The 17941-nt window shown below is 39.0% G+C and overlaps 1 protein-coding gene across 8 annotated transcripts in view; it reads left to right on the top strand.

Annotated features, from left to right (window-relative positions):
* Window positions 1-17941, top strand: part of LOC143021890 (tyrosine-protein kinase hopscotch-like) — a 73345-nt gene that overhangs the window by 45141 nt on the left and 10263 nt on the right. For all 8 annotated transcript variants that reach the window (XM_076179692.1, XM_076179696.1, XM_076179698.1 and 5 more), the window contains 6 exons: window positions 3448-3621; window positions 3837-3988; window positions 4323-4483; window positions 5727-5844; window positions 15993-16121; window positions 16325-16516. In XM_076179692.1, the coding sequence (XP_076035807.1) occupies window positions 3448-3621; window positions 3837-3988; window positions 4323-4483; window positions 5727-5844; window positions 15993-16121; window positions 16325-16516 (926 nt within the window). The remainder of the gene's footprint in view (window positions 1-3447; window positions 3622-3836; window positions 3989-4322; window positions 4484-5726; window positions 5845-15992; window positions 16122-16324; window positions 16517-17941) is intronic.

Raw genomic sequence — 17941 nt, 5'->3', positions numbered from 1 at the left:
GAGTTAGGTAAAGGGGTAGTGGAGTGGAAGGAGGTTTCCTCAAGGATAATGTGGATGAAGGTGAAACTGGGAAAGGAGATGTGGGTCTTTGTAAGTGCATATGGGCCGGGCAGTGAGAAGAGCATGGAAGAAAGGGAGGCCTTTTGGATAGATTTAAATGAGTGCATAGAGGGTTTAGGAAGAAATGTCAATGTAATAGTACTGGGAGACCTTAATGCTAGGGTGGGAAATGGTCCAATCGATGGAGTGGTTGGGAAGTGTGGGGTTCCAGGAAAGAATCGTAGTGGAGAGTTGATGGTGGAAATGTGTCTAGAAAGAGAGTTGATGATAGCAAATACAGTGTTTCGGAAGAAAGTCAAGCATAAGTACACATGGGAGAGGGTGGTGGAGGGAAGGGTGGTAGATAGAGCGCTAATGGATTATGTAGTGGTAAATAGGATTATGATAGGAAGAGTTAAGGATGTACATGTGCTAAGGGGAGAGGGTGGGGGAATATCAGATCATTTTTTGGTGGAAGGTAAGCTGAGAGTGGAGGATAGATGGAGAAGGAGGAAAGGGACAAAAGGTAGGGAGGTTCTTAGAGTGAACTCCTTGAATGAAAAGGAAAAGGAGAAGGAGTACGAAAAGAAGCTGAAGGAGGAGTGGGAGGGAGTAAAGGATAGAGCAGAGATGGGTGTGGAGGAGGAATGGGGATGGTTCAAGGAGGGAGTCTTAAAGTGTGCAAGGATGGTGTGTGGAACAAGAAGGACAGGGGGAAATAGAAGAAAGGGTAGTGAATGGTGGGATGAGGAAACAAAGAAGGTTGTAGAAGAGAAGAAGCGAGCATTCACAGATTGGTTACAAAAGAGGACAGGGGAGTCATATGAGACGTACAAAGAAAAGAAAAGAGAAGTAAAGCAAAAGGTAAAGGAGGCAAAGAGGAGAGCAGATGTGAAATGGGGTAGGAGTATGACAGAAAATTTTGAAAGTAATAAAAAGATGTTTTGGAAAGAAATTAAGAGAGGAAGAGGAGGCGAATCAAGTAGGGAAGAAAAGGTAAAAGGTACAGATGGAGAGTTGATAATGGAAGAGATGGCAGTGAGGGGAAGATGGGCAGAATATTTTAGGGAGTTGCTGAATGTGAAGGAGGATAGGGAAGGAAAGATAGCTGCAGTGGGAAATGCGAAGAAAATGAGAGTGATGAGTGAGGAGAATGGAGGAGAAATAAGGAAGGATGAGGTGAAGGCAGTTGTAAAGATGATGAAAGTAGGTAAGGCACCTGGTCTGGATGGATGTCATGCAGAATGTCTGAAAAAGGGAGGTTCAGTGATGGTGGACTGGTTGGTGAGGTTATTTAATGTTTGCTGGAGAGAGGGTAGAGTACCGGAGGACTGGAGTAGTGCCTGTATAGTTCCTCTTTACAAGGGAAAAGGGGACAAGTGTGAATGTAGTAATTTCAGAGGGATTAGCCTGTTGAGTGTAGTAGGGAAGGCTTATGGGAGGATCTTAATTGAGAGGATTAGGAGAGGAACAGAAGGAGTAATTGGTGAGGAACAGTGTGGATTTAGGACGGGTAGAGGTTGTGTAGATCAGATCTTTGTGGTAAGACAGATATGTGAGAAAGCTATAGGAAAGGGGAAGGATGTTTTTTGGGCTTTTATGGATCTGGAAAAGGCTTATGATAGGGTAGACAGAAAGGCACTGTGGGAGGTTATGCAGATTTATGGGATAGGAGGAAAGCTGGGAGCTGTTAAGAGTTTTTATGAGAGTAGTAGAGCATGTGTTAGGATTAGAAATGGAGAGAGTGAGTGGTTTGAAGTAAAGGTGGGACTTCGTCAAGGATGCGTTATGTCGCCCTGGCTGTTCAACTTATACATGGATGGGGTGGTGCGAGAGGTGAATGCTAGGGTAGTGAGTCAGGGATTGGAGATGGTTAAAGAAAATGGAGAAAAGTGGGAGGTGAGCCAGCTGTTGTTTGTGGACGACACTGCGCTTGTGGCAGGGTCAGAGGAGGGATTGAGGAAGCTGGTGGCAGAGTTTGGGAGAGTATGTGATAGAAGAAAGCTAAAGATAAATGTGGGTAAAAGTAAGGTGATGAGATGTACAAGGGGTGAAAGTGGCAGTAGACTGGAAGTGAACATTAAGGGAGAGCGACTGGAGAAAGTGGATAGTTTTAGATACTTGGGTGCAAGTGTAGCAGGAAAAGGTGGAGTGAAGGTGGAGGTAGAATGTAGATTGAGAGAAGCGAGTAAATGCCTTGGTGGTTTAAAGAGTGTAATGAGGAATAGACATTTGGGAATGGATGCGAAGAGGAGACTGTATGAAGGAGTGATTGTGCCAACAGCACTGTATGGGGCAGAAACGTGGAACATAAGAGAAGAAGAGAGAAGGAGTTTGAATGTGTTTGAGATGAGGTGTCTGAGAAGTATGGTGGGGGTTACTAGGCTGGATAGAGTGAGAAATGAGGAGGTGAGGAGGAGAACAGGGGTGAAAAAGGATTTGGGAGATAGGGTTGATGAAAGAATATTAGGATGGTTTGGTCACATGGAAAGAATGAGTGAAGAAAGACTAGTAAAAGAGGTATGGAAGGCAGAAGTGGAGGGAGTGAACATGAGGGGACGTCCTAGGATGAGGTGGATGGATGGGGTGAAGGGGGCTTTGGGGAAGAGGGGAATGTCTGTTGAGGAAGGAAGGGAGAGGACGGAAGACAGTGGTGAGTGGAGAATAGTTGTATATGGATGATGTTGTGACTGCATGAGGAGGAATGGGCGGGGGTGGGGGGGTGGGGGGGGTAGTATGTGTGAGTAAATTTTGACGCAGCCCGAAGGGATTTCTCCCCGTCCTCGCCTTATATGCAAAGGGGGACGGAGAGGGGGGGTCGCCGATTAAATGAAGCGGCCTTGCTGTGGATGTACTGTGTCTTGCGACACTGCTTCTGACCCAGGGCGGTGGGCAGGGTGCAGGGATGACCCGTCATCCAGGAGGTGCTCAGATGAGAGGAAGGGTGGGAGGGATGTGGAGTGTATTTGGGGATGGGGTGGGTGGGAGTGTTTTTATGCCTTTCCCTTTTTGGCTACCTCCCTTATAAGGGGGAAAAAGCCTTGGTATATGTATGTATGTAGTAATTACATTGCTTCCCGCAAAACCATAGAAATGTAGTTTAATGTTCTTTGTCCAATGGGGATTTGTCCTTGAAGAATTTTGGAGTTAGAGTTGAAAGAGATTTTAGAACTAATCCAGAGACTGAGTGCCAGTGCACCTCCTCCTCTTCTCCTCCTCCTGCTCTCCACCACTTCCTTTGCTTTCTCTCTTCCTCTTTTCCTCCTTCCCCTCCTTTTCTTCTTTTTCCTCCTCTCCTTCTTCCCCCACCTTCTCCCTTTTTTTCTCCTCTCCTTCTTTGCTCCCCTCTTTCTGTACTGAATTTAATGTGGTCACATCTTCATTATTGTGAAATTTGTTCTCTTACAGGAGTTGATGTCAATCAAGTTCAGGCATTATACTCACAAGGAAGTCTTCTTCCAAGACCCACATTATGTCCACAGGAACTTTATCAAGTGATGGTAAGATGCTGGTTTGTAGATCCACAGGTAAGAAGACAACCACAAGAAATCATGAGAGATGTGCACCAGATTCTTTACCAAGGTAATCTTTTCTAAATGTGTGAATTGAGTTTGTTATTGTATTGTTATATACTTAATCCATATAGGAAGTTGATGGGGACTTTATCAAGATAATGTGTGCCAAATATTCCAAAACCTTCACAAGATATAAATCAGTCATTCAATTTGTTGCCCCAAGTCTGTTTTGCAGGGGGCTCATGGCCAAGATGTTAAGACTTAATAGAGTTGTTTTTACAGTGTCCAACTCCCATAGCAATCCGTACCAAATGATTGCAATCTCAGGATCTAACAGTGATGATCAATATGATGATGATGATGATGATGACGAAGGGTATTCTGTCTCAACTCATGTTACAACTATTAGCTGTGATAATGGATCCACAACACAGGTGCATATATATGTTTATTGCAGTTGTTGTCAGAATCCAAATTTATTATAACTTTCAATCCAGGTTTCTTAAATATTTATTAAGATTATGTATTGCAATATTATGACTATTCTGATATTGGGTGATGAAGGTAATTTGTTAATTACATCTTTTAGTATAAGTAATGTTACATATGCTTTGTGAAGGGGAGGCCTCCAGTCTATTTTTTCTAAACCATTGCTCTAGTTTGTGCATTGTACCTTGAATGAATTCAAAGGTTGCTATAAGGAAATAGAATTTACCCATTGCCTCTTAAATTGTTATATGTGACTTTTATGTGTTTATTTTTTCTTAGGTTACATTAGCAACTCTGCCAGCTCAATTTTCCTGTAACCTGGATCCTATGTATGGAGCACATCAGTATCCCCATCTTGACTCAAGACCATGGGACTCGTCTGATGGAGAGATCTACTATAATGACAGAGTACCACTCTTGCAGCATGAAAACCAGGAGACGTAAGGGAAATTACTTTTATTTTTTTATTTTCCTTTCTTCAAATTATACACAAGTACGTACATATACTAAAGTTTTTTTCCCCCGTACAAGGGAGGTAGCCCAAAAACAAAGGCATAAAATCCACTCCCACTTATTCTATCCCCACATACTCCACTCCTGTCCACCCCCCTCCCTCCCCCCTCTTATCTTGGCTCCACCTGGATGACTTGTCATCCCTGCAGCTTGCCCACTGCCCTGGGTCAGAAGCAGTGCAGCAAGACACAGCACATCCACAGCAAGGCCACTTCATTAAATCAGCGACCCCCTCTCTCCATCCCCTCATGCAGAAATGGAGAAGATAGGGGTGAAATCCCTTTGGGCTGCATCAGTTAATTTTTTACACATACTCCCTCACCCCCCATCTCCTATTTACTCCCTTTCATGTGTTACAATATCATCCATACACAACCATTCTCCATTCACCTCTATCTTCTACCTTCCTCAACAGACATTCCCCTCTTTCCCAATGCCCCTTTTACCCCATCCATCCATCTCATCCTTGGTCGCCCCACATGTTCACTCCTTCTACCTTTGCCTTCCACACCTCTTTTACTAATCTTTCTTCACTCATTTTTTCCATATGTCCAAACCATCCCAAACCAACCACAAAAATGGCCCCAACATTTTCAAACCTGTCATATGAGGAGAGACTGGCTAAGTTGAAATTACTGACTTTGGAACATAGAAGAGAAAGTAGCTGCCACTACGGCAGTGTGGGTTTGAATCCCGCCAAGGCCTGAAATAATTTCTGTATCACTGCACTGTGATTCGTTACTCTAACTCTTGTGGGCAGAGAGTTTGGGGTGTGTGTGCATGTAATATCACAGCATTACCAATAGATCGTTCATATATGAGCTCTGAGCTCTCTTCTGGGAGGGAAATAGCTGTCGACCATGAGTCCAACATGTGATCTGACCATGGTGAATCACATATTGGGATGCAGTGCCAGTTTTATAGAAGCTGGAGCTCTGGATAGCCTGACAAAAGCCTCCATCATGTTTCTCTATACAGTGGACCCACTGTATGTCATATAACGACTAAGTATTTTGTGTTTGCATTTACTAATTATCATAGATATAACTATTAAGTGAATAAAGAAAGAAGAGTAATTCATATAGAATAAAGGCCCTTCTCAATGTATGATGTTAGAATACATTTTGTATGTTTATTTTTCCTTATAGAACTTTTCTTTTTATTCTTCAGATCACTTGGTAATGTCATGCTTCCTCTGCATTTGGCTCAAAGAAAAACTGATCCTATTTCAAATGAACTTATTAAGATAGAAAAATCATGTGTCAGAATTGAGGAAAAGATTGGACAGGTATGTCTTTATTTATTTTATTTATTTATTTATTTTTTCAAAGCATCAATTTGTTTCCCCCCCCCTTTTTTTTCTTTCTTTTGCAGTCATTGGATAGTTTAGATATTCACTTAAAATATATTAGTGTAGCTTGTCCTACCTTCCATTATGCCATTTATGCATATCAAGAGCATTACAGGATGTCTCTGGCTGAGCAGGTCAGAGTTGCTGCTTGAGACAGAAGTCAGGTGTGGAGCCAGTTATACGAGTCCTGCCTGGCAGCAAGCATGTTCATAGTTAGGGCATCATACTACTTTAAATCCCCTGCTTCAAAAAGTTAAGCCTTGGTTACACATTCAGGATTGATGTGAATTTGAAAAGCTGGAAGATGACTTCACTTACAGTATTCTAGACATCCCTAAGGAGAATTCAACAATATGTATAATATTAATATTGGTTTAACTTCTCTTAGTTTGTCATTCAGCATCTCACTGTATGATGCAAACTTGCTTAAGTCATGTATGTATGACAGGCTTTAGGAGGCTCTGCCCCAGCCCTCTCTGAGCAGGGGGAGTTTGGGATGTTAAACTGAATTAAGGACATTACTGGTTCCAAAACCAACCCAGAGTCCTCCATTATGCTCCACAAAGTCAGTTGTGAGGTACATTATGAAATGCCATCTCTTAATCTAAGCACACACAGTTCACCTCTTCTCATGCAGTATATCAACCACTGTTGAGTAAAAATTTAGTAGGTTTGATACACATGAACTTCCAGTTCTGGTAAGTATTAGTTATCTGTCAAAATGCTTGTCTCCTGATGGTATTTAACCCATCTACCTTAAACAGCTGTCCCACATAATTTTACTACCATGCTAGTCAGGGACATTGGTCAGTAGTTTGATGGTTTCTCTTTACCTTTATGAATTTGCACCATTTTAGCTCCTGTAGAATAATATTATTAGGCCACGTTGCATTATAAAGAGTGAAAGGTCTTTTGGATGTATGTATATTTTGTTAAGGTAATACACTTACCTATACTAATAGGCCCATCCTCTCTTGTAAGAGGATTGGCCTAGTCAGAACATACACCTACCCTTCACCCATCCCACACCCACCCAGCACCCATTTGTTGTCCTATCTATCTTAACTACTTCTGAATGAAAGGTCATCCCTGTCCTTTGTCCTTTGCTTGGGTCAAAGTAATACAGCATGACACAGCATTTCCACATGAGGGTCTGACAGCTAAATGTTTTACTTCACCACTTCATGATATGGTGACCCTCCCCCTCATCTACTTGACAAACTACAGAGCATACAATAAGAAATCCTTTTAGGTCTTGTCAGTGTCTCATCCATTCACAACCTTTTTGCTGAGCAGGTTGTGGTGGAGGTCAGAAGTGATGATAGTTCGCATACTACCTAGCAAGTGTATTCATAGTAAGGACATACTACATACATACATATACCAAGGCTTTTTCCCCCTTACAAGGGAGGTAGCCAAAAAGGAAAAGGCATAAAATCATTCCCACCCATTCCATCCCTGAATACACTCCACACCCCTCCACCCTACCTCTTATCTTAGCACCTCCTGGATGACGGGTCATCCCTGCACCTTATCCACTGCCCTGGGTCAGTCATCTGTAAGGTGGCACCATCCCAGCCTCCTCTGGGAGGTAGAGTGCATGGCAATAAAGCAAATCAAACCAAATCCTTTGTATAGAGTAACTATGAATGGATCCTTCTTGTCCTCTGGCACATTCCCTTCCTATAAGTACACATTAAACAGTGTCACCAGCTAATCAGCTATAACTGCACCTCCCTTCACTGTGTGAGACTTTTCTTACCAGTTTTAATAATTTTCAATGCTAGTGCTTCGTAGATATGTGGTTAAGCATTTCAAGTTTGTCTATGTATATACCAAAAGCCGGTTCCGTTTTTCCTCTTACGATCCAAGTGGGAATACATGGTGGCAGCATTCTTTTCCCCCCACCACAGGGTAGGCAAAACAAGGAAATGAAATTCAAAGAAATGGTACAGGACAGCAACAAGGGGTTGGGGGACAGTATAACAGAGGGACAGTAGCAGCATAGTAAAAGTTTCATCATTTCTCTGTGAGCAGAGTCCTCCTCTATCACAGACAAAATGATGTGTGGTGCTAGTCCATAGGGGCACCCCATATAGACCCTAAAGTATCAACTGCATGCTACTCTGCCACAACAACACTTTATATAAATATCCTTTTGCTTCTTCTTTGGTACATATTTATCAATACCTTCCTTGTACTTTTCTTTAAGTGTGTTCCATTTGTCTTCCATCTTTGTTTCCTCTTTGGAAAATTTATCCCAATTTGTGTTTTGGAAAAAAATTCTAAGTTTTACAAAATCTGCTTTGTTGCACATTAACCTTCCTTCTCTATGTTTTTTATTCCTTCTCACATTGTTTTGTTCTTTTAATTCAAAATCTATTAGTATGTGGTCACTCTTCCCACTTGGTGTTTTATATTTCATTTTGTTGACGATATCAGGTTCAGAAGTGAATACAGGTTGACATTCAAAAATCCAGCAACCTCAGGACCTGAGGACTGCCGGATTTTTTAAAATGCCAGATTTTTTAAGATTATAATTTTGTATGGTGTACCCCATATATATTTAAAGAAAATTACCACCTGTACAGTCCTTTAATGGAAAAAATATACACTAAGTGAAAAGCAAATGAAATTTTATTATTCACGAACTAAATAAAATATAGTAAAGATAGTTATACAGAATTTTAATTCAATTTTAATAAAACATATAAAACTGATCCTACAAAGAATTTTAATTCAACTAAATAAATTACTCCATACTGTACTGTACTTCTTAGGAAAGAAGCTAAATAGCAGATGGGCTTTTTACACATAATTTTAATTCAATTTTAGTTCAAGTAAATAAAACTGATCCTCCTAAGAATTTTAATTAAACTAAATAAAATACTCTGTATTGTACCCTGTACTTCTTGAGAAAAGAAGCTAAATAGCAGATGGGCTGTCAGGATCATCTTCATCATTACTGACAGTGACAACATCATCGGCAACAGGAACAGCTTCAATTGATGGAGGAACTGTTGATTGTAGTGACAGCACATCTGGTTGACTTGAAGTTGATGGCAGTGGATTATCTAGTGTGGACACTGCTGCTGCTGCTGATGCTTCCTAGCTTTATTCTTGGATATCTCGTGCAGTGTCTTTTGCTTCATAAACTTAGGTCTTTTTTTAATAAGTTTATCTTGGAGCAAGTAAACATTCATGATTTCTTGTTCACTTATAAAACTTCTTTGCTCTAGTCCAGCCAGCAGTTCAGTTGTCAACGCAATTAACCTGTCAATAGAGATTCTTTCCCTCACATCTTCCTCGTTTTCGTCACTGTCGTAAGTTTCACAAATGGTTCACACAGACACATTGTTACTAAGTTTTTTTAATATTTCCACTTTCTCTGTGATCAATAACGCATGATGTTTGCGTTTTATGCCACCTTTCTTCTTTGTTGATTCCATATTGGGGCTATACAACAACAAATAAATGCTTTAATGAGGAGAATAATGAGCAGGATTAATTGTTAGCAGGTGGAAGCATGTTGTGATTGCATGAGGTGGAATGGGCGGGGGGATGGGGGATGAGGTAGTACAGTATGTGTGAGCAAAATTTGACGCAGCCAGAAGGGATTTCTCCCCGTCTTCTCCTTTTATGCAATGGGGGAACGGAGAGGGGGGGGTCGCCGATTTAATGAAGCGGCCTTGCTGTGGATGTGCTGTGTTTTGCAACACTTCTTCTGACCCAGGCCAGTGGACAAGGTGCAGGGATGACCCGTCATCCAGGAGGTGCTAAGATAAGAGGGAGGGTGGAGGGTATTCAGGGATGGAATGGGTGGAAATGATTTTATGCCTTTTCCTTTTTGGCTACCTCCCTTGTAAGGGGGAAAAAGCCTTGGTATATGTATGTAGGTGGAAGCATGAACCAACAGCTGATTCTGGTGTAAGCGGTAGCTCCAGAAAACAGTGGCGCACCAACATGGGGAATATGAAAATGCGCTCCCGAAATATGTCCCGGATTTCTGAAGGTTCTGGATTTATGGTTGCTGGATTTTTGAATGTCAACCTGTACTAAGTCCAGTTTTGACAGTTCCTCATTGTTTCTATATATAGTATTTTCCTTAACCCATTGTGTTAAGATATATTCGATGGTCATATCCAGCAGAATGTTGCTCCAAAGTTCTTCTCCCCCTTTACTATCATTTCTTCCCAGGTTATATCCTTTGTGTTAAAGTCACCCATAATTACTATATCACCACCCTCTTTCAGTAACTCGTTTAGAACATTCATTGTGTCTTCTAGTAATTTAGAATGATCACTATCAGACTTAGTCCGTGTTTTTGGTGGCACATATACTACTACAAATTTTCTACTTTTCACATTTTCATTTACAACTTTAATCATAATTAATACCACATTATATTTGCCTTCATTTATCTTTGTCACATTTAAACCCTTTTTGGTCAATATCATGACTCCTCCTCCCTGTTTATCCAAGCTATTTTTTTGCCCAGTTGTATAGACCTTGTCCCACCACACTTGTTGATAGAGGACCTTTCAGTTTTGTCTGCACAATTCCCATAATGTCAGGTTTCTCTGTTTCCAGATAGTTGTTTAATTGATTAATTCCAGAGATCCTGCCGTCAATATTTGTGTATGGCACTTTTAGTTTCATATTTTCTTCTCTTTTTTTTAATGTAAGTTTCCATTTTCCTGATGTACCATTTTTTCAGTCTCAGATCCAATACTCTCTCTCTCTCTCTCAAAAAAAAAAAAAAAAAATCTGTCTGTTCTTTTCTCATTTCTATTGTTGGCTTCAATTCTGAGAGCCTTGTCTTTCTCTTTTTCCTCATCACTCATTTCCTTGTTCATTCATATATGTCTGAATTTCTCACTCTTTGCTAGTTTAACCACTTTTGATAATATCTCCTCAGCTATCATTTGAGTTCTTAGTTTGATTTTCAGAGGTCTATGTTGTTTTTCTTTTGAGTATTTGCCCATCCTGTGAATCTCGTCAATTTCTTTGTCAAAATTTTGCCCTTCATCTTGAATTTCTTTCAGAATTTCCTTAGCTATTTCCTTTTCCTCCTTTTCTCTCTGGTATTTATATATACTGTGCTTTTCTTAGATACCATGGACCACAATGCATTTACCTTTGTCTACTGTATCTCTCACCCAATTTTCCTTTTCTTTAATTACTTTCATAACTGTTTTATATTTTCCTCCATCTGCTTTTGTACTATTTCTCTAAAGGATATTTTTTTATTTTCCTTTTGCTGCTTCTACTGATTTTTTATTTCAAGGTCTGTTTCCTTGATTGACTCTTCCACCTTTCCGGTCACTACCTGTAATTGCTCTTTGACCTCCTTTATCAGTTCTTCATTTTTATTCTTATCCTCATTTTTCATTCTTTCATTTTCTCTTTTAAGCATATCAATTTTGCTCTTTAGGTCACTCAGTTCTCTGATTATTTCCTTGTTACCCTTACGCAAAGTAGTCACTTCCTTCAGTAAAGCTCGGTTGTCCAATTTTGAATTATAATCTCTTCCAATAATTCGTTTACTTCATGATTTCTTAATGCATTGTTATATCTAACTTCTCTATCTATATCTATGCCTTTGCCTATTTCTCCTAGATTTCTTTGAAAACCTGAAAAACTGTTGTTCTCCCTCCTTTGATTTATTCTTGGTCTATAACTCCTCTTGGTGACTCAACTCTACTAGCCCGCTCTTTGTTGGTTCATTCAATATTTTTTCTTCTTTTTTTCCTCCATTGTGCCAACTATACTTTTTTAAGAACTGGATTAACCTTATTGGTCACTCGAGAAATGTAGCCCAAACATTCCACACAATAACAACTAGGCGTTTCCTTCGAATCAGCAACAAAACCACTAGATAAGAGCTCAATTGCTGTATTTACCTAGTTGTATTTACCTAGTTGTATTTTACGGGAAGGGGAGCTATGCTCGTGGGGTCCCGTCTTCATATCTCATTTTATCTAAACTATTTTTAAATTCATGTATTGTTTTTGCACACACCACTTTCTCATCTAACTTGTTCCAACTGTCTATTGCTCTGTGAGGAAAGCTGTTCTTTTTAAAATCTCTTCTATAGCTGTCTTTTTTTTTTTTCTTTCCGTGTCCTCTTGTATTTCTGTCATCCCATTTTATCAGATTCTCTCTATCAGTAATTTCTATGCCTTTCATGATTCTGTAAATAGCTATCAAATCTCCTCTCTCTCTTCTTTGCTCTAGTGTCTGTAGTTTAAGTTTTTGTAGTCTCTCTTCATATGATAGTTTTGAGAGTGTTGGTGCCAGTTTTGTAATTGCTCTTTGTATTCTTTCAAGTTTTTTTATACATTTTTTTGTACTTGGTGACCATATCGTTGCTGCATATTCCAATCTTGGTCTTATCAGGGTGATTAGGATTTTCCTCACTATTTCTTCATCCAGGTATGTAAATGCCACTTTGATTGTTCTTATTAAATTATAAGTTTCTCCAAAAATCTTATTTATATGTTTCTCAGGTGACATATTATTCATAACAATGACTCCCAGGTCCTTCTCATTTTCTACTTTTTTTATTCCTTCTTTTCCCAAATTATATGATCCTGTTATTCTGTTTTTGCTTTTTCCAAATTCCATTATACTACACTTTTTTGTATTGAACTCCATCTCCCACTTCTTACTCCATTCTTGTACTTTATTTAGATCTCTCTGTAGTGATTCACAATCTTCTTCAGCTTTCACTCTTTTCAGTAATTTTGCATCATCTGCAAAGAAGCTCATATAGCTTTCAATTCCTTCATCCATATCATTAATATATATAGCAAACATTATTGGGGCCAGAACTGTTCCCTGCGGGACACCGCTTATTACTTCATTCCATTTTGAGTGCTGATCTCTTATCACTACTCTCATTTTTCTTTCTTGCAAAAAGTCTTCCATCCAATTTAGCAATTTACCTTGTATTCCTCCTTCATATTCTAATTTCTTAAGCAACTTCTTATGTGGTACTTTGTCAAAAGCTTTTTTTAGGTCTAGAAATGCACAATCAGCCCATCCATCTCTTTCTTGTATTATATCTATTAGCCTTGAATAGAAACATATTAAATTGGTGACGCATGATCGTCCTTGTCTGAATCCAAATTGCCTTGGATTTAGTACGTTGTTTTTTTCCAAGTATTTTACCCATCTACTTTTGATAATTCTTTCACATATTTTTGCTATTGTACTTGTTAGAGAGACTGGTCTATAGTTGGTAGGTTCTTCTTTATTTCCTCCTTTATATATAGGTACTATATTTGCTTTTTTCCAATCTTCTGGAACTTTTCCTTCTTTTAAGGAACTGCTTATTATGCTATGTATTTTGTCTGCCAGTTCATTCCTGCATTCTTTCAGAATCCAGTTTGCTATTTCATCTGGCCCATGCGATTTTCTGACATCAAAATTACCCAAGTGTGTCAATATTTCATTCTTTGTTACTTCTATTTCTTCCATAGGGGGGACTTTTTCCTTCCACTCAATCTCTTCAGGTTGTATATTTTCCCTTGTAAACACTGATTTAAAATGTTTGTTCATAATTTCTGCCATTTCCATTTCCTCAGTGTATTCAACTCCTCCTTGTCTTAATTTCTCTAAGTCTTGTTTGTTTTTCAGTTTATTGTTTACAAATCTGTAGAATAGTTTTGGTTGATCTTTACACTTTTCTATAACATCTTTTTCATATTTTCTTTTTTTCTCTCTGCACTTTTGTACATATTCATTTCTATAACCAGTATATATTTTCCATTTTTCAGGTCTTCTGTCTTTTTTCCATCTGTTCCAGGCTTTGTCTCTTTTGTCCTTTAACTCCCTACAACTTTTGTTGTACCAGCATTTTACATATTCTTTTTCTTGTTTTTGTCTTGGGACATACTTTTCCACTCCTTTTTTGTAAATTTTTGTCAAAATATTCCATTTCTCTTCCACTGTTGTTTCTTCTTTGTATATTTCTTCCCAGTTTTCTTGTTGGAAGAATTCTCTTATTTTATCAAAGTTTGTTTTTTCATACATCATTCTTCCTTTTCTATATTGTTCATTTCTTTTCATATATTTTTCTTCATTAAGTTCCAGTTCAATCAATATGTGGTCACTTTTACCTATTGGTGTTTTATATTCAATCTTGTCCACTATTCTAGGTTCAGATGTAATTATTAAGTCTAGCCTCGATGGTTCTTCTTCATTTCTATACCTAGTGTTCTCTTGTATCCATTGTGTCATTGAATGGTCAGTAATTATCTCAAGTAGAGCATTTCCCCATGAGTCATCACCACTCTTTACTGTCATTTCTTCCCAGCAGATTTCTTTGCAATTAAAGTCGCCCATCATAACTATTCTTCCTCCGTCTTCCATTATTTTAGTTAATGCTATCTTTGTGTCCTCTAACATACTTTTATGTTCACTCTCCTCCCATGAGGCTGTTTTCGGAGGCACATAATTGATCACAAATTTTCTGCTCTTCTTATCTCGGTCTTCCACTTCTATCATAATCATCTCTACTGTATTCTTTCCATATATGACACCTTTCACGTTTATATCCTTCTTAGTCAGGAACATAACTCCACCCCCTTGTTTTTTCTCTCTGTTTCTAATCCAATAATTGTATGTATCATGTCCTACACTGTTGGGTGGTAGTGGGCCTTTTAATTTTGTTTCTACAATTCCCATTATGTCCGGTTCTTTTTCTTTCAAATAATCATTCAGTTCATTCAATCCTGTTATCAATCCATCTATATTTGTGTAAGACACTCTTAGTTTTCTGCCACTTCCATTGTATTCTCTGTTTCCCTTATGTTTTTCTTTAGTATGTCGAACTGCTTTATTTTCATGTTCACTACTCTCCAATAGAATCTCTCTTTCTCTGACTCCGTTCTTTCCTCGTTTTTTGCCTTAGCTTCAATTCTTTTCTGCTTTTCTGCCTCTCTTTCCTCCTTATTCATTTCTCTTTTTATCCATACCTTTTTATATTGATCATTTGTTGCTAGTTTCCCTGTCTTGGATAGAATTTTCTCTGCTGTTGTTTGTGACCTGAATTTAATCTTAATTGGTCTGGTCTTATCTGTACTATATTTTCCGAGTCTGAATTTTTCCTCAATTTCCTTTATAATTTCTGGTTCATCTTCCTGGACTAATTTTAATAAACTGCTTACTCTTTCATTTTCCTCCTTGATTCTTGCAGTTCTATCTGGGTTATGTTTCTCTTCCATTCCTAATATAATTATACATTTCTTTTTGTCAGCTAATTCTCTTACTATATTCTCCTTCTGTCTCATCACTTTAATAACTGAGTCTTCATTATGTTCTTTCAATTGCTGTTTGACTATGTCAGTGAATGAAACCTTATTCCCTTCTTGAGTTATTCTCCAATTTTTAGCTTCTGTAGCTAGTTTCTCTCTGTTTTCATTACTATTCTTCTTCAATTTCTCATTCTCCTCCTTTACATTTCCTAACTGTCTTTTTAGGTCCTCTATTTCTTCAGTTAAGTTTCTGTTAGCCTTCTCTAGTTGTTCCAACCTTTCAATTCTTTGAAAAATGGAGTCTACGTTACCTAACTTACGCTCCAAGTCCTCGATCACCTTATCAACTCTCTCCTCTAGTCTTATCAGTCGGGGGGGGGGGGGGGGGGTGTGTGCCCCCCCCCCACTTTAAATCCCTGGAACATATTCTCGTCACTTTCTTCTGTATTGCTCCTCTCTATACTTCTAATCTTTACATTTTTATTAGACATTTGATCCTCGCTAAGTCTTTTGTTTACCTTCCGCTTGTCTGGCTGGTCAAAGTCTACTCCCTCCTCATTTCCTTCCATTTCCCTCAGTAATCCCTCCCCTTTTCCTCTTTCCCTACGTTCCCACTACTCCACGAGCAATTTCCCCCCCACCCTGCAAAAACACTAGGCACTTCTCTTTGCGTTGGGATCCACAGACTTCACTTTTCTTCAGAACGTCTTCTAAGCCGTCCATTCGTTGAAGTGTATGTGTGTGTGTGTGTATGTATATATTATGGATGCCAAATTATTGAAAATATTCCCACTGACAATGAATCTTCTCTTTTAAAACTTACAGGGAAATTATGGTATTGTCTACTCAGGAACTATGATCTCAGAAAATGGAAGCAAGATAGAAGTTGCCGTTAAGCAGATGAGGGCACAGGGTCAGCTAGAAGATTTTGAGAGAGAAATTGAGATGATGAAGGTTGTATTTAGACACATTTAGTAAATAAATACATTCTGAATATAAGTATAGTTTCTGAATGCCCAAAGAAAAATGTCAAGAATTACTCACTTCCTTGTATATTTGTATGTTCAATAGATCTTTTTTATCCTTTCCATCATGCTTATATAGTATCATTATGTAGCCTCCAATACCTTAACCTAGTGCTTTCATTGGTTTAACAGACTCTAAACCACAACAACATAATCAAGCTTTATGGCATCACTGAAAACAATGGCAGTGGCAGTGAGATGAATATGGTGATGGAATATATGAGGCTGGGATCACTAAATTACTACATAGAGAAAGCCAAGGACACCAGAAAGGAATTAATTGAAGTTCCCATACTTCTGAAATTTGCTGAGGACATTGCTCAGGTATTATACATTACTACATTTAATATGCGTGGATGTGATACAGATGAGAGTAAAAGGGAAGAGATAGGCAGTATGTGAGAAGAAAAATGTATGTGTTGGCATTGAGTAAAACTAAGTTGAGATGGAAGGGCGAGTGTGAGTGGGAATGTAGTTGGGAGGTTCTCAGGAGTGAAGAGAGGATGAGGGAGAGAAGGGGTGGCTATACTAGTAAGTGAAGAGATAGATAAGGGTGTAGTGGAGTGGAAGGAGGTTTCTTCAAGGTTAATGTGGATGAAGGTGAAACTGGGAAAGGAGATGTGTGTTTTTGTAAGTGCATATGGGCCTGGTAGTGAGAAGAGTGTAGAGGAAAGGGAGGCTTTTTGGATAGATTTAAATGAGTGCATAGAGGGATTAGGGAGAAATGTCATTGTAGTGGTATTGGGAGACTTTAATGCTAGGGTAGGAAATGAACCAATAGATAGAGTGGTTGGGAATTATGGAGTTCCAGGAAAAAATCATAGTGCAGAGTTGATAGTGATGTGTCTAAGGAGTTGATGATAGCAAATACAGTGTTTAGGAAGAAAGTCAAGCATAACTACACATAGGAGAGGGTGGTGGATGGAAAGGTGATAGAGCATTAATGGTAACTAGAAGTATTGTAAGAAGAGTTAAGGATGTACATGTTCTAAGGGGAGAGAGTGGGGGATATCAGATCATTGTTTGGTGGAAGGTAAGTTGAGATTGGAGGATAGAGGGGAAAAAAAAGGAAAAGGACAGAAGGTAGAGAGATGCTTAGAGTTAATTGTTTAAATGAGAAAGAGAAGTACAAGAAGCTGAGAGAGGAGTAGGAGTGAAGAATAGAGTAGAACTAGGAGTGGAGGAGGAATGTTGATGGTTTAAGGAGGGAGTCACAAGGTGCACAAAGATGAAGTGTGGAACAAGGAGGACAGGAGGAAATAAAAGGAAAAGTAGTGAGTGGTGGGATGAGGAACCAAAGAAGGTTGTAGAAGAGAAGAAGTGAGCTTTCACAGATTGGTTACAAAATAGGATGAGGGAATCATATGAGAGATACAAAGAAAAGAGGAAAGCAGATGTGTTGAGAGCAGGTAAGGCACCTGGGTTGGAAGTATGTCATGCAGAATGTCTGAAAAAGGGAGGTACAGTGATGGTGGACTGGCTGATGAGGTTATTTAATGTTTGTTAGAGAGGGTAGAGTGCTGAAGGACTGGAGGAGTGCCTGTATAGTTCCACTTTACAAGAGAAAATGAAAGAGTATTGGGATAGTTTGGACACATGGAAAGAATGAGTGAAGAAAGATTAGTAAATAAAGGTGTAGAAGGAAGAGGTGGAAGGAGTGAACATGAGGGGACAACCAAGGATGAGATGGATGGATGGGGTGAAAAGGGCAATGAGCAGGAAGGGAATGTCTGTTGAACATGGAAAGGA

This window comes from Oratosquilla oratoria, chromosome 43, assembly GCF_046742065.1.
Source record: "Oratosquilla oratoria isolate Oo_2021 chromosome 43, ASM4674206v1, whole genome shotgun sequence".
Lineage (NCBI taxonomy): Eukaryota > Metazoa > Arthropoda > Malacostraca > Stomatopoda > Squillidae > Oratosquilla > Oratosquilla oratoria.
The sequence above is the reverse complement of the archived record's forward strand: the minus strand, read 5'-3'. Positions and strand labels throughout refer to the sequence as shown.